Below are 17696 nucleotides of genomic sequence, written 5' to 3'. Positions count from 1 at the left end.
AGAATTACTTGGAAATCAGAGGCGGAAAGGGATTGATTAATATTTTGTCACGTGAACCTGGTACAGTGAAATTCTTTGTTTTGAATACAATAGACAAGTACAGGGCACCGACAAAGTTACAGAACTCTTTAACATAGTCTCGATGGTCCCACATCCTTCCTCGATCGACTGACTGCAGGCACTCATGCAGGCCTGTCCTTGGCCAACGGCTGACACATACGCGGGCGACGACTCTCCGACGCCCTCCTCGCTCACCAATGGCCCTCCTCACTCACCGACGGCACTCATCACTCACTGTCGTCCCTCCTCATTCACTGATGGCCCTTCTCACTTGGCCGCCGAGCCCTTTCTTGTCACTTGTTCGTGGTGCCCGCGGCCAAGTCCAGTCCTGATTGGCTTCGTGACGGCAGAGTCTTGAGAGTGCTGGTGCAGGATTCACAAAAATTTCATTGTAAGTTGAGTCAGTCGTAAGGCAAATGCCATGTTAGCATTTATTTCGAGAGGGCTGGAATATAAAAGCATGGATGCAATGCTGAGGCTTCATAAGGCACTGGTCAGACTGTATTTGGAGTACTGTGAGTAGTTTTGGGCCCCATATCTGAGGAGGCATGTGCATTGGAGAGAGTTCAGAGGAGGTTTACGAGAATGATCCCCGGGATGATTGAGTTAACATCTGATACCTCTGGGTTGAGGATGAGGAGGGACCTCATCAAAGCTTACCGAATAATGAAAGGCCTGGATGGAGTGGATGTGGAGAGGATGTTTGCACTAGTGGGAAAGTCGAGGACCAGAGGGCACAGACAGAAGAAAAGGTCATACATTCAGAAAGGAGATGAGAAAGAATTTATTTGGCCAGAGAGTGATGAATCTGGAATTCATTGCCACAGACAGCTGTGGAGGCTGTCTTTGAGTATTTTTAAAGCGGAGATTGACATGTTCTTGTGTGTCAAAGGTTACTGGGAGAAGGCAGGAGATTGGTGTTGAGAGGGAAAGATATATCGGCCATAATTCAATGCTGGAATAGACGATGGGCCGAATGGCCTAATTCTGCTCCTTTGACATGAACATGAATGTTTGGCTCCACCACCATCCTATTGCAGACACCCACCAGTCTCTGTATCAAAACAAATTGCCCCACACAACTCCTTTAAATTCTGCCACTCTCACCTTAATGCCACCTTTTGTATTTTAGGTATTGTTGATTGAGATTTCAGCATTTGGCAGTTGGCGATCACTCTTTTCATCATTGAGAAAGTCATGGGGTGAGATGAATTGGAGTTAAATTAAATGCATCATCATACTGTTTAGATTATGAGTTTGATGTCTTGGACAAAAGTAAAAATTCACAAACTAACAACTTCATTATATATCTATTCCAAACCAAATTTTCAAATCGATGAAAGTACCAGTGACTTTATTCAGCGGTGGGAATCTGTGCTCCTGAATCAAAATTACCCGTAATGCCCAACGCCGATGACTTTTAAGAATTTCTCAATTCCGAGCCAATTCGAGATGACGAATAAGAAAGGAATGAGGAACTGACGTCCGACTATTTTGGCTGAAGTCCAATTTTGTATTAAATTTATAAAATAGTCTGTGGCATTGTATGTTTAAGAAAAATGCTGACTGGCTTGTTGTGAAAGCAGAAACGGATTTCATTGCCCTGCATATGAAGACAAAAATAAAATAAGGATTGTCCACGCTGCTGCACAGATTCTACCAGCTTTCATTATTTACAAACACAAAATGCTGATCCAGCAGGACTTTTCGCTTTCGCCTGGAACCGGCCTGCTGTCACCCAATTGTCATCGGCCACCTAACATGTCAATCTCATTTATTTTTACTTGTCAGCTAAACTTTACTCGGCCATTTTATAAATGATGGTCTTAAGTGAAAATAATTGATTTAAAAAAAATCTTTCTCCCAGCTTGCAAGTTGCAATGTGCCGAAGATTAATTTATGCAGCGGAGGCCGCCCGCCCACCCGGCCCGGCCCGGCCCGAGCTCAGCTCCGGCCCAGAGCTCTCGCACCGCGCAACTCGAGCCACGTCGCCGGCGCATGTGCGTTGCTGCCTGCCGTGGCCGGACCGCCGGAGCAACAGAAACCGGCTGTGTTGTGGCCTTGGAATTGATCATTGGCTCCGGCCTTGGCCTGGTTTGGCACCCTCCCCCCCGCAGTCATGTTTAAGAAACTCAAGCAGAAGATTAACGAGGAGCAGTCTCCATCCAGAAACGGCCAGGCGCAGGTGAGGGGCCGAAAGGAGGCCGGAGGCGCCGGGCGGTGGGTTTTAGTCGGTGAGAAGTGGGGAGGAAATGTGGAAACGCCCACAGTCTGGCGCCGTCGTCCCTGCGGGTATCTCATCTCCTGGAGGGACGATCGGCCCACTGTTGTACGCTGACAGATGTGGGAGGGCTGGGGGTATCCCATCGTTAAATGGGACTTCTTTAGAAGATTGGAGTGGAGTGGAGCGGAGGTTGAGGCTGACGACTTGCTTACGACACAGTGGGGTCAGTTCATACACACAGTATGGACTGTTTATTTTGCAAATTAGCGATTATATATATATATATATATATATAAAATCAAAAAAGACTAAAAGTTATATAAAAGTTATATATAGTTATATATATATAACTTTTAGTCTTTTTTGATTATATATATATAATCGCTAATTTGCAAAATAAACAGTAGATCCATACTGTGTGTATGAACTGACCCCACAGCTTAATTTGCAAAATAAAAAGTTATATATATAACTTTTAGTCTTTTTTGTCTTGATCGCGGAAAGAATTAAGCTTCTGGATAAAACTAAACTTGTTAGGGTTCAGGGTACCTGGAGTTTAGGTCACCTTGTTTATGAAAGAATATACTGACATTGAGGCCGTTCAAGAGAGATGTACTAGGCTGATTAGTGGGATGAAAGTGTTACCCTATCGGGACCAGCTAAAGAAATTAGACCTGTCTGTTTAGTTTAGAGATAGTTGTTAGCGTGAGGGGCAAAACAGGTGAGTAGAAGGAAGCTTGACTGACGAGGCTCTGGTCAAGCTTCTTCCGGCAATATGTAGAGTGCACGACACGGGAGTGGGCTACGCCTGATGTAGTCTTGGGTAAAATGGACGGGGCAAGTGGATGAAGTGTTCCTGGGGATGTCTTTTGGGACCCGCGACCACTGTGCTATTAGGTTTAAGGTATGTTTAAGGTATGGGCAGGTACAGAGTGGGCCCATGAGTTAAAATGCTAAATTTGGGTAAGGCCAACTTTGAGGGTATGACACAGGAACTCGCTCAAGTTGATTGGAGCAGGTTGTTTGAGGGAAAAGTAACGTCAGGAAAGTGGGATTTTATTAAATGCTTGCTAACAAGAGTTCAGGACATGCGTGTCCCTGTTAGAGTGAAGGGCAAGTCAGGCAAAAGTAAGGAAACCTGGATGACGAGGGAAATTGAGGCTCTGGTCAAGTGTAAGAAGGAGGCATGGGACAGGTATAGGCTGCTGGGATCAAGTGTATCCTTGGAGGGGTTTCAGGAACTGAGGAGGAAGCAAAAAAAAGGACAGGACAACTCTGGCAGATAGAATTAAGGATAATCCCAAGAGATTTCATGTACATAAAGGTGAAAAAAAGGCTAACCAGAGGAAGAATGGGACTCCTCAGGAATCAATGCGGTCAAATCTGTGTGGAGCCACAGGAGATGGGCAAGGTCCGCACGAGTATTTCACCGCTGTTTTTAGCATGGAGAAAAACTTAAGGACTGGGGAACTTGGGGTGGTCAATAGAAGTGTCTTGAGAGCAGTCAGTATGGTTGAAGAGGTGCTGAAGGTCCTGATGTGTATGAAGATAGACAGATCTACCGAGCACACAATACAATATATCTTTATTGTCATTGTACAGGGGTACAACGAGATTGGGAATGCGCCTCCCATACGATGCAATAAATTAATTAGCTAATCAGTATTAATTTAAACAACCCAATGAAACAAATTAGAATCAGTTTTAAAACAGAATAAAGTGCAAGTAGATCTGTGCCGGTTCACTGTGCGATGTGCATGATTAGATATATCCGAGGACACTGGGAAGCTAGAGAGGAAATTGCAGGAGCCCTGCATGAGATGTCCGAGTCATTAAATACGGGTGAAGTTCTGGAAGACTGGAGGGTGGCAAATGTTGTGCCTCTATTCAAGAAGAGCTGCAGGGAAAAGTCTTGGAACTACAGGCCAGTGAGCCAAACATGGTTGGAAAGTATAAGAAAATAACTGCAGATGCTGGTACAAATCGATTTATTCACAAAATGCTGGAGTAACTCAGCAGGTCAGGCAGCATCTCGGGAGAGAAGGAATGGGTGACGTTTCGGGTCGAGACCCTTCTTCAGACTCCGTTTCGGGTCGAGACCCTTCTTCAGACTTCTTCAGAAAGATATACTAGATAAGATATACATGCTTTTATATTGACAAGGGCTGGTTAGGGATAGTCAGCATGGTTTTGTACATGGGAGGTCGTGTATCACGAATTTGATTGAGTTTTTTGAAGATGTGCCCAAAAAGGTTGATGAGGGCAGAGATGTAGACGTATATATGGATTTCAGCAAGGCATTGAACAAGGTTCTGCATGGTAGGCTGCTCTGTAATGTTAGATTGCATGGTATCTGAGGAGAGATAGCTGAATGGATAGAAAGTTGGCTTCATGGAAGGAAGAGGGTGATTGTGGAAGGTGGCATTTTGGATTGGAGGCCTGTGACTAGTAGTTGGCCTCAGGGTTTGGTGCTGGGTCCATTGCTGTTTGTCATCTATATTGATGATATTGATGAGAACAAACATGGCATGATTAGCAAGTTTGCAGATGACACAAAAGTGGGTGGTATTGTAAATATTGAAGCTGGTTGTCAATGGCAGCAGCAGGATCTTGATGGGTTGGGCAGGTGGGATGAGGAATGGTTGATGAAATTTAATAGAGAAATGTGTGGTGTTACATTTTGAAAGTCTAACATGGGCAGGACCTACAACAGTGAATGGTAGAGCTCTGGGGAGTGTTGTAGAGCAGAGGGATCTAGGAGTGCGGGTACTTAGTTCCGTGAAATTGGCATCACAGGTAGAAAGGGTGTTCATAAAGGATTTTGGCACATTGGCCTTCATCAGTCAGAGTATGGAGTATAGACGTTGGGGGGAGGGGGTGGTTGCAGTTATACAAGACCTTGGAGAGGTGACATTTGGAGTACAGGTGCTCCTCAGCTTACGATGGGGTTCCGTTCCGAGAAATCCATCGGAAACCGAAAATATTGTAGGTCGAAATGCATCTAATACACGCGATCACGTGGCAGGAAGCGAGCTGCAGCTCGCTACAGGTCGTTGCCGTTTACACCAAGTAAAGTCAAGTCAAGTTTATTTGTCACCATCACCATTTCTGGGAGATTGTTTGTGTCTTCCTTAGTGAAGACTGAACCAAAGTACTTGTTTAATTGTTCTGCCATTTCCTTGTTTCCCATTATAAATTATGTATTTATGAATAAAACCAACCACCAAGGATGTGCACGGTCCCTGGGGTACAATATGCATCACAGGCTACCAACTGTAAAAATGATCACCCTCTGCCTCCTTTTGCCAAGCCAATTTCAAATCCAGTTTCCCAAATTGTCCTAAACATTATAGACATTTGTGGACTAGTTTTCCATGTGGAACTTGTCAATTGCCTTACTGAAGGTGTCAATGACTCCAAAATCGGGTTTATCTCTGCTGTAGATTGTATTTCGACAATTTGATGCAGAGGAATCCCCCCTCACCCATCCCTCCGCCCCCACCCCCAGACTCTTGTTAATATACAGATAGTTTAAATGGATGTGTTCGGTTTCTGATACTGTATCCATATGATGCAGAATCATAGTTAGAAATGCCACAGGAACAGGTCCTTTGGTGCAACAACCAGGCCCTTTGATGCCAAAGTGCCGTTCCTCGTCCCATTTCCTGTATTTGAGCTATACCTGTACCTACATACTTACCTGTCCAAATGCATTTAAAATATTGTTATATACCTGCCTCAATTAGTTCTGCTGACAGCTCATTCCATGTACCCACTCACCATTGTGAGAAAACAGTTGCCCATCAGTTCCTCTTTAAATCTTTCCCCTCTCGCCTTAAACCTCTGCCCTCTAGTTTTAGTCTCTCCTACTCTGGGGGAAAAAGACTGTGAGCATCCACCTATCTGTGCCTTATTTAATCACAGTTTTAAAAAAAAATCTCTTTTCCTTAGGCATCTCCAAAATCTACTCCGCCATCAGAACATGCCTCTTCATTGACAGGCCAGCATAATGAAGCTACCTTCACTCCTGGTGACAGGGAGGTAAGTCTGAATATGTGACTAGTTTGACATAAATTGCCCATCAGCATTGATGTTTAATATTTAATTAATTTTAGCATTAACCTGCTTTTATAAAAAATAACTTGCCTCAGACGTCTCCATTAAACTTTCCCTCTCTCGCCTTGTAACTATGCCCTCTAGTGTTGAACATTTCCACCTTGGGGAAAAGTGTTCTGACTACCCTATCTATGCACCTCATAATTATATATACTTCTATCGAATCTCCCCTCAACCTCCAATGCAAAGAAAAAAACCCAAATCTGTCCAACCTCTCACTAGCTGAAGCCCTCTAATCCAGGCAGCATTCTGGTAAGCCTCCCCTGCATCCTCTCCAAAGTGTCTTTCCTGCAATGTGACGAGAACTGCATGCAATACACAAAATTTGCAGCCTAGCCAAAGTCCGATAGAGCTGCATCATGACTTCCTGACTCTTATATTGACTACCCCTAACAATGAATCATTGTCATTACCCCTAACAATGAAACATATGCCTTGTTAACCACCCTATCTACTTGTGCTACCGCCTTCAGTGAGCTCTGAACTTGACTCTTCATTGTCAGGCCAGCATAATGAAGGTATGCTGGCCTGACTCCAAGATCCCACTGCACATCACTGCTGTTAAGGGTCTAGCCATTAATTGTATACTCTCTCTTTACATTCAACCTCCCAAAGTACCACAGCTCACATTTGCTTGAGGTAAAACCACCTGCCATTTCTCCGCCCATTTCTGCAGCTGGTCAATATCCTGCTGTATCTTCTGACAGCATTCCTGGCTGAATGCAACTCCTGGAATTTGGGTTTTTCAGCAAAGGTACTCGCCAACCGATCTTCATTTATGTCTTGGTCATTTATATGACACTAGGCATGAAGGGTTAAACCGTTAACACAGACTCTTTTTCCCCTAACCTTGCCCGAGAGTGCTGTACGGTCCATCCGGTAAAGTGAGAAGCCCTCGGGTTGCATGGCACATTGCAGGTGAGGCAGGAGTGAGCTATCTATCTATATTCTAAAACTCTTGTTTGTTTGTTTGTTTGTTCTTGAACTACAGCCAAAACAGTACACGATAGTGCGACAATTTTAGGCCCACCTTACTCACCGTCGTCCCTTTGGTGCTAATGGAAGTTTCATTGAAATCGGTGTTATATTTTTTAAGTTATTCAGATTTTAAAGTTTAAATGTATCTCCTAGGGGGGAGGGGGGAGGAGGGGAGGAGGGACGATAAGTGGAGGAGGGACGATAAGTTGAGGAGGGACGATAAGGGCGGTTGAGGGGGATGGAATGAGGAGGGGAGGGAGGGGAAGTGGGGGTAAGGGGGAGAGAGGGGAGGAGGGGGGAGAGGGAGAGGGAGGGAAGGAGGGAGTGGGAGAGGAGAGGGTGCTGCACCAATGCAGGAGAGGTTTGGGCCCAAAGGGTCCACTTGGTCTATTATTATATCTCTATAAAACTGAACAAGCAGCATTCTTTGTTCTCTAAGATGGGTGAGGCTAGTTTTAAGTTCATCCTGCTTTTTTTCAGTAGCTTAGATGTTTGCCAGCAATATGCTGGGAGGGGAGACGAAACCAAGTGGTTTTGATTTCATCATCAGTTCAGCAGTTTCCCTTCCCTAGAAAGATGGTTGCTGCTGGTCAGGCCCAGGAGGAGTTGCGTGGAGTCGGTTGCTCCGTGATGTAGGGGGCTGTGCTCAGTGGGGTCCAGGAGTTGGGTCACAGTCATTTAGGAGGTTGGGTTCTCTGTTTGGTTGGACCCTGATGTCGCGTTGCAGCAACAGTTGCTCCACAAGGTCGGGCTATGGGTCCACTTGAGTCCGATGTTAGATCTCTGTGTTGGGTGTTCTGTGAGGGTGGGGCCCACTGTTGGTCGGGTTCGTGGTGTGATCGAGAGCTCCGCGAGGTCGGGGCCTGGACTTGGTTGTGCCTGGTTGGCAGCATGGGAAACAGGGGCCCGCACTTAATAGAATCTGGTCAGAGGGTCGGCAACTCTGGGTGGGCGTCAATTTTATTGGTTGGAGGCTTCAGAAGTTCAGTAACCTGCAGGCCTCGCTGGTCATGGTTGGCCTCACTTATCGGGTCCATTCCGGTTCGGTAGGTCCTTTGATCGTGGAGGCCATAGGATCACCAGATTTCAAAGAAGATTAAAAGAGAATATTGTTGGTGCAGCTAGAAATATTGGTCGATTTCCAAATGGAATAGAGATTTTAAAGAGTGGAATGATTTGTACTGGATTATAGTAAATCCTAGTGCATCAGTCACTGAAAGGAAGCATGCAGGTACAGCAGGCAGTGAAGAAAGCCAATGGAATGTTGGCCTTCATAACAAGAGGAGTTGAGTATAGGAGCAAAGAGGTTCTTCTGCAGTTGTACAGGGCCCTAGTGAGACTGCACCTGGAGTACTGTGTGCAGCTTTGGTCTCCAAATTTGAGGAAGGATATTCTTGCTATTGAGGGCGTGCAGCGTAGGTTTACTAAGTTATTTCCTGGAATGGTGGGACTGTCATATGTTGAAAGACTGGAGTGACTAGGCTTGTATACACTGGAATTTAGAAGGATGAGAGGGGATCTTATCATATCATATATATACAGCCGGAAACAGGCCTTTTCGGCCCTCCAAGTCCGTGCCGCCCAGCGATCCCCGTACATTAACCCTATCCTACACCCACTAGGGACAATTTTTACATTTACCCAGCCAATTAACCTACATACCTGTACGTCTTTGGAGTGTGGGAGGAAACCGAAGATCTCGGAGAAAACCCACGCAGGTCACGGGGAGAACGTACAAACTCCTTACAGTGCAGTACCCGTAGTCAGGATCGAACCTGAGTCTCCGGTGCTGCATTCGCTGTAAAGCAGCAACTCTACCGCTGCGCCACCGTGCCGCCCTTATCGAAACATATAAGATTATTAAGGGGTTGGACACGTTAGAGGCAGGAAACATGTTCCCAATGTTGGAGGAGTCCAGAACCAGGGGCCACAGTTTAAGAATAAGGGGTAAGCCATTTAGAACGGAGATGAGGAAAAACTTTTTCAGTCAGAGAGTTGTAAATCTGTGGAATTCTTTGCCTCAGAAGGCAGTGGAGGCCAGTTCTCTGAATGCATTCAAGAGAGAGCTAGATAGAGCTCTTAAGGATAGCGGAGTCAGGGGGTATGGGGAGGAGGCAGGAACGGGGTACTGATTGAGAATGATCAGCCATGATCACATTGAATGGTGGTGCTGGCTCAAGGGGCGGAATGGCCTACTCCTGCACCTATTGTCTATTGTCTCTTCTGGGACCAGCAAGTGTAGAGTGCCATGCTCTGCTGCCATCTTGCCCTTCATATTTCACAGATAGGGTAGACTGCAGGATTTTTTTTCCTTTGTCAAAGGCAAATAAAATTAGAGATGAGATTTCGAGACATGAGACTGCAAATGCTGGCATCTGGAAGAGCTCAGCCGGTCAAGCAAGGAATTGTTGGCATATTGGGTCAGGACCCTACAACTGGACAGAGATTTACGGTAAGGGGTAAGAAATTTGAGGGGGGACCTTTTTCACCTAGCGAGTGAGGTCCACCAGGTATGCACTCCTGAATGGGTGCTAGAAGGATTTCACTTTGAGGAAGTAAATAGCAGGATGGAAAAGGAGAGTCAGTGGATGTTGTTTACCTGGAATTTCAGAAGGCCTTTGATAAGGCACGGTAGCGCAGCGGTAGAGTTGCTGCTTTACAACGAATGCAGCGCCGGAGACTCAGGTTCGATCCTGACTATGGGTGCTGCACTCTAAGGAGTTTGTACGTTCTCCCCGTGACCTGCGTGGGTTTTCTCCGAGATCTTCGGTTTCCTCCCACACTCCAAAGACGTACAGGTATGTAGGTTAATTGGCTGGGTAAATGTAAAAAATTGTCCCGATAGTGTTAATGTACGGGGATCACTGGGCGGCACGGACTTGGTGGGCCGAAAAGGCCTGTTTCCGGCTGTATATATATGATATGATATGATAAGGTGCCACAGGTGAGGCTGCTGAAGAAGAAGAGAGCCCATGGTATTAGAGGGAAGATACCAGCGTGGATAGATGGTTGCCTGAAAGGCAGAAGACAAAGAGTGGGAATAAATGTTTTCTTTCTGGTTGGCTGCCAGTGATTAGTGGTGTTCAGCAGTGGTCAGTGCTGGGCCTGCAACTCTTCACGTTGTATATCAATGATTAAATTAGGTAATTGAAGGCTTCGTGACCAAGTTTGCGGATGATACAAAGATAGGTGGAGGGGCAGATAGTGTAGAGAAAGCAGGGATTCTGCACTCAGACTTGAACAGTTTGGGAGAATGGTAACGAATTTGCAGATGATACAAAGCTGGGTGGTAGTGTCAACTGTGAGGAAGATGCTATGAGGTTGCAGGGTGACTTGGACAGGTTGTGTGAGTGGGCGGATGCATGGCAGATGCAGTTTAATGTGGATAAGTGTGAGGTTATCCACTTTGGTGGTAAGAATAGGAAGGCAGAGTATTATCTGAATGGTGTCAAGTTAGGAAAAGGGGACGTACAACGAGATCTGGGTGTCCTAGTGCATCAGTCACTGAAAGGAAACATGCAGGTACAGCAGGCAGTGAAGAAAGCCGATGGAATGTTGGCCTTCATAACAAGGGGAGTTGAGTATAGGAGCAAAGAGGTCCTTCTGCAGTTGTATAGAGCTCGAGTGAGACCGCACCTGGAGTACTGTGTGCAGTTTTGGTCGCCAAATTTGAGGAAGGATATTCTTGCTATTGAGGGCGTGCAGCGTAGGTTTACTAGGTTCATTCCCGGAATGGCGGGACTGTCATATGTTGAAAGACTGGAGCGACTAGGCTTGTATACACTGGAATTTAGAAGGATGAGAGGAGATCTTATCGAAACATATAAGATTATTAAGGGGTTGGACAAGTTAGAGGCAGGAAACATGTTCCCAATGTTGGGGGAGTCCAGAACAAGGGGCCACAGTTTAAGAATACGGGGTAGGCCATTTAGAACTGAGATGAGGAAAACTTTTTCAGTCAGAGAGTTGTGAATCTGTGGAATTCTCTGCCTCAGAGAGCAGTGGAGGCCAATTCTCTGAATGCATTCAAGAGAGAGCTAGATAGAGCTCTTAAGGATAGCAGAGCCAGGGGGTATGGGGAGACGGCAGGAATGGGGTACTGATTGAGAATGATCAGCCATGATCACATTGAATGGCGGTGCTGGCTCGAAGGGCCGAATGGCCTCCTCCTGCACCTATTGTCTATTGTCTATTTGTCTACATAATGATTTTGCTATTCGCCATTCATTTTTACAATACATGCCTCCATTTACAAACACTTTTTGTAATGGTATGGATTTAGGGAATAAAGTTTTAGGGAATAAATCCCTTTCCCCTGACTCTCAGTCCAAAGCAGGGTCTTGAGCCAAAACATCACCTATTTATTTTCTCTAGAGATGCTGTCTAACCCGCTGAGTTACTCCAGCTTTTTGTGTCTATCTTCATTTTATTACCTAAATGTAAGGTTTGATTGTTCATAAAATATTTCAGAATTTTGGATGCTTGATTGTTGTACCTTTCAGGTTTTTCAACTGAAAAAAGTTAGAAAGCAACCAAAGTTTTTGCAATGAAACTGAAGGAAAACCATTTGCTTTACAAATTTCCAATTAACAAAGGGTTCCCTAGGTTTCCAACCCATTGGTAAAACAAGGATAACCTGTACATTCTGGATATGCACATGATAACATTTAATGGAGTAAACAGGTAATTTGGGTTATTTAGGCTGATGAGTGTTTTTAATTCATTACATTATTTGAAGCCTTTTTGTACCTCTCAATTTTTGGTTTGTATTAGCTATTGTGAGTTTAACATTTTTTTTCTTCCTTTTTTATTGCTGTTTCTTCACTTCCAAAAAGAGCAGGAATTGTGGAAGACTGTCTTTGTACTTTGTGTGTGATTGAGAAATGAGTATCATGTAAATTAAGTTTTCTGTTAACAGTGGAATAGTTATGAGATGGTGTTTTAATAAGTTAAACTCGCAGAATCTGTTTTATTGTTAAGTTTACTAGAATGAGATTTTCTTTTGCAATTGAAAGATTCAGGGTTTTTTTCTAATGCTTTTTAAGCAAGGTACAAATAAACAAATTCCTGTAATTACTCGGCAGGTCAGGCACCATTTGAGGATGGAAACGTGCAGATGATATTTCAGGTCGGGACCCTTCTTCAAGGCATGAAATGTCTGTCCATTTCCCTCCACGGATGCTGCCTGACACACTGAGTTCCTCTTGCACTATGTTTTGCTTAAAGTTCCAGAATCTGCAGTCTCTTATGTGTCCACCATCATGGTGGATGTTACTCAGCTTGAAGATATTTGAATGACTGTTCAATTCAGCTGAAAAAGCGTTGTCCTTTAGCAGTGTCTGTGGAGATCATTATAACGTGCATAACAAGTACCAAAGCAGGTGTTTGGTGTTTGCAGCAAAAACATTTCAATTCAATGGATATCCAGTATAACCAAATAGAAATCTGAACTCTAATATGTAGAAAATATGGTTTAAAACATGGCTGTTTTACTACTGAGATTTGCATCATTTCCTCTGAGTATATGCTTTGTTTCCTTTTTTGTTTGTGAATGAGACAGCTGTTGGCCGAGATGATAGCAGAGCCTGCTTTTCTCTCGGAGTACACTATCTTTGCTCTGGAAAGCACCAAGTGCCTTAGACCGCTGAATATCAATGTGGTGAGTCCTCCTACCCTACCAGCAATGCCATGGTAGTGTAGGAGAAGCATTTAGGAAGCTTTCATTTTTTAAAAGGCATTTACCGCTGAACCTTGCATTTATCTAGGGGTTTCGTTTGGTAAAGTTAATGTGTACTTTGCAAACATGCCCAACCCATGTTTGAAGTTTTGGTTTAGATCCTGGGAACAGTAATTTGAAATTCTACGGTTTGTGCTTTGTAAGCTCATATCCCCAAGGAAAGAATGAAACCCTTAAATGACTGATGTATGGTTTGCTGTAGAATCTTAACCAAGTATTGCTTTTGACTTACTAGCAGATGTGAATAATATCCAGAAATGCATGTTTTATAAATTAATGCTTGAGTGCAAAGACTGATTTAATGTTAACACCTTGGGCTTATACCTGTTGTGCAGATTATTGAACTGGGACAGACTGGGTTGCTAAATGACCACTTTGTAGCCTTACCGTTGTCCATGTGGAGTGACGTTGAATTAACACTATGTAACAATTCCAGAGAATTATCATTGTGAATGTTCGCAATTATTTTAGTTATTTGCCTGAATTCTCTTGATGTTATATTTCAGAAATCCTGCTTGATATTGGAGTCATAAATCATGTGTAGTCTTTTCTTTGATTGGACAGCACTCCACAAAAGCTTTTTGCTGTATCTCGGTAGACGTGACAATAATAAACTAAACAAAACAAATTGTTGTATGCCATGACTAACTGAATTTCTAATTGTACAAAAACACAAAATGCTAGAAATACTCCGCAGGTCAGGCAGCTTCTATGGAAAGAAAAAACAGTTAATGTTTCTAGTCCAGGACCCATTTCAAAAATGTTTACCCCTAGCAAGAAATTGAACAAGTCTTAGTAAATAGAATTGGTATATCTAATGAAACTACAATATTAACTGGTTCGTAACTCCAAGTATCTTTGTTGGGGGACTGCAAGAAATTGGTGGTTCACCAATGGACTCCATGAGGAGCCCCAGTCATTTGCATGCAATTGGAATGATGGTTGTAGAATCTTGATGTTTGGCACTTTCGCTTCTGTACGTGACCCAAGTGACCAGGCAGCAGGGTGGCGCGGCGGTAGAATTGCTGCTTTACCGTGTGAGAAACCGGAGTTCAATCCTGACTATGGCTGCTGTCTATATGGAATTTGTACGTTCTCCCCGTGACCTGCATGGGTTTTCTGCGGGAGCTCTGGTTTCCTCCCACACTCCATTCAGGTTTGTCGGCTAATTGGCTTGGTAAAATTGTAAATTGTCCCGAGTGTGTGTAGGATAATGTTAATGTACGGGGATCACTGGTTGGTGCGGACTCCGTGAGCCGAAGGGGTTTCTGCACTGTATCTTTAAACTAAAAACTAACTTTATATTTGACTATCACCCGCCCCTCCAACCAAAACAAAAAGTTCTGTAGCATCGATTGTGACCATACCTGGAAATCTATGTTTAGCTTTGGATGCCAAAGTGCAGGAAAAGTGTATTTCTTTGGAGGGAGAACAGTGCAGATTGATCAAAATTATACTGCTGCTAAAATGTCGAGATGCTAAAATGTGAGGTTATCCACTTTGGTGGCAAGAACAAGAAGGCAGATTATTATCCGATTTGGAAAAGGGGAGATGCAACGAGACCTGGGTATCCTTGTACATCATTTACTGTAAGTAAGCAGGCAGGTGCAGCAGGCAGTGAAGAAAGCAAATGGCATGTTGGCCTTCATAGTGTGCGGATTGGAGTATCGGAGCAAGGAGGTCCTTCTGCAGTTGTACAGGGCCCTGCTGAGACCACACCTGGAGTGTAGTTTTGTAGTGTGTAGTTTTGGTCCCCTAATTTGAGGAAGGACATTCTTGCTACTGAGGGAATGCAGCGTAGGTTCACCAGGTTAATTCCGGGATGGCGGGACTGACATATGATAAAAGAATGGATTGACTGGGCTTATATTCACAGGAATTTGGAAGGACGAGAGGAGATCTTAGAGAAACATATAAAATTCTTAAGGGATTGGACAGGCTAGATGCAGGAAAAATGTTCCCGATGTTGGGGGAGTCCAGAACCAGGGGTCACAGTTTAAGAAGAAGGGATAGGCCATTTAGGACTGAGATGAGGAAAAACCTTTTCACCCAGAGAGTTGTGAATCTGTGGAATTCTCTGCCACAGAAGGCAGCGGATATTTTCAAGAGAAAGTTAGATTGCGGCTAATGGAATCAAGGGATGTGGGGAGAAAGCAGAAACGGGGTACCGATTTTGGATGATCAGCCCTGATCATATTGAATGGTGTTGCTGGCTCGAAGGGCCAAATGGCCTACTCCTGTATCTATGTTTCTAAGACTGGTTTAATTTATCCCTTTGTAAGTGTAGGCAATTGAGATGTAATGCAATTGAAGTGTTTAATGTTAAATAATTGGACTGTTTTGAAATAATGGTTAGATTGACTGGTTCTCCATGAGTCCACAATTGTGAGGCTTAAAAAATGTTGCTGACCTTTCAGAGTTCAGGAAACACGTCACAAAAAGATTGTGGAAAACCCCCACTCTTGAGTCAATTTTGTTATTAAAAAAACCCAATATAAAAGTTATTGGCAGTGTTGAAAATTTTAGAGAACCAAAGAGATTATGAAACTTATTGAAGCAGAACCTGATGAACTAGCAAGTTTGATCATTTTTTCGAAACTATTAATGTACTTATGAATGGTGGTGGTAGAAATCTGAAATAAAAACTGAAAATGCAGCAGGTCAGACAGTGTTGTGAAAGAAGAAAGTGGAAGGAAGCAGTAATGGATGTCAAATCAAAGCTCTTTCTGACAAAAGATTTGATAATCATGAAGTCTTATTGATATCACAAAATGCTGGAGTAACTCAGCAGGTCAGGCAGCATCTAGGAGAGAGGGAATGGGTGACGTTTTGGGTCTAGACCCTTCTTCAGACTGAAGTCTTATTGGTACGTTGATTTCTCTAATTTCAAGTAACTCCTGGATTCCCTCCCCCCCTCCTCCCCCCCCCCCCCCCCCAGCCTAGTCAGTTCCACTGTTCACATCCTTGTATCCCTTTCATTAGCACAACCCAGCCAACAATGGGCCATTATGGACTCCACCCATCCTGAGGTCATCTATTGCCAGGCTTGATTTGTTGCCATTTCTTCACCCATTTCTGCAGCTGCTCTATCCTGACAAATTTCCTCACTGTCTGCAACTCCTCCAATGTTGGTTTCTCCAGCAAACTTACTCACCAACCCATCTCCATTTCCACCCGAGTCATTTATATGTATCACAAACAGCAGAGGTCCTAGCACAGATCCCTGTGGAGCCCCACTGATCACAGACCTCTCGCCAGAAATCTACCTTCCTCCACAACACTGTCTTCTATGAATAAGTCATTTCTGCATCCATACGACCAGGTTGCTGTGAATCCCGTCCATCTTAATCTTCTTAATCAGTCTACCATGAGGGACCTTATCAAAAGCCTAACTATCAACTGCCCTATCTTTATCAATCTCCTTCGTCACCTCCTCGAAAAAATGCTCAATCAAGTTGGTAAGACTCAACCTGCCATGTTCAGAGCCATGCTGGCTATTTCTAATTCGCCCATTCTCTTCCAAATGGGAGCAAACCCTATCTCGAAGAATTCTCTCCAATAGTTTCCCTATCACTGACATGAGGCTCACTGGCCTGTAGTTCTCTGGATTCTCCCTACTTCCTTTCTTAAATAAAGAAACAACATTGGCCACTCTCCAGTCCTCTGGCACCTTGCCAGTGGCTAGAGAAGCAACAAAGATCTTTGTCAAGGCCCGCGCAATCTCCTCTCTTACTTCCCTTAATAACCTTAATAACCTGGGATTGATCCCATCAGGCCCTGGGGTTTTATCCCCCTTGATGTTCTTCAAGAATATCAACGCCACCTCAAATTGCCCTACTACATTTATATTTTCCATGTTGATCTCACTATCCTCTAAGTTCTTCTTGGTAAATGCCATTACAAAATACTCGGTCGTATAGCACTTCACCTACATCCTCCGACTCCAAACTTTGATACCTTCCTTATCCTTGAGTGGTCCTACCTGGTCACCCTCTTATTTTTAACTTTTTAACATGTATATAAAAATCCATGGGAAATTCTTTAATCCGATTCACCAATGACATTTCTTGGCCCCTTTTCACTCCTTTAACCGCCTGCTTGAGTTCTTTTCTACTTGCCACCTTAAACCTGACCTATGCGTCCTCTTTCTTTCCGACCAAGTTTACAACCTCCTTGGTCATGGCTCCCTTTCTTTGCTGGCATTATCCCTCCTCCTCACTGGAACATACTAGTCGTATGGATTCAGAACTGGCTTAGGTGTAGAAAACAGATGGTTATGGTGGAAGGTAGATGTTCTGGCTGGAAGCCTGTGACCTGTGGAGTTTTAGAGTTTTGCACGGAACCTTGACCTAGACCTAATGTCGATGGGTTGGTGAGTAGGTTTGTTGACGACACCAAAATTGGAAGAATTGCAGTCAGTGAGGAATGCTGTCAGAAGATACAGCGGAATATAAATCAGGTGCAGAAATGGGCGGAGAAATGGCAGATGGAGTTTTACCAGAACAATTATGAGGTGTTGCCCTTTGGGAGAGAGTATACAGTTAATTATTTTTGTTTAGTTTAGAGACACAGCACAGAAAC

General features: G+C 44.0%; 1 protein-coding gene across 9 annotated transcripts in view; it reads left to right on the top strand.

Annotated features, from left to right (window-relative positions):
- Positions 1-2028: 2028 nt before the first annotated feature.
- The window catches only part of golga4 (golgin A4), a 115915-nt gene continuing 100247 nt past the window's right edge, over positions 2029-17696 (top strand). For all 9 annotated transcript variants that reach the window (XM_078397901.1, XM_078397895.1, XM_078397894.1 and 6 more), the window contains exons 1-2: positions 2029-2245; positions 6236-6325. In XM_078397901.1, the coding sequence (XP_078254027.1) occupies positions 2180-2245; positions 6236-6325 (156 nt within the window). In that variant the 5' untranslated portion in view covers positions 2029-2179. The remainder of the gene's footprint in view (positions 2246-6235; positions 6326-17696) is intronic.

Source organism: Rhinoraja longicauda, chromosome 4, assembly GCF_053455715.1.
Source record: "Rhinoraja longicauda isolate Sanriku21f chromosome 4, sRhiLon1.1, whole genome shotgun sequence".
NCBI lineage: Eukaryota > Metazoa > Chordata > Chondrichthyes > Rajiformes > Arhynchobatidae > Rhinoraja > Rhinoraja longicauda.
The sequence above is the reverse complement of the archived record's forward strand: the minus strand, read 5'-3'. Positions and strand labels throughout refer to the sequence as shown.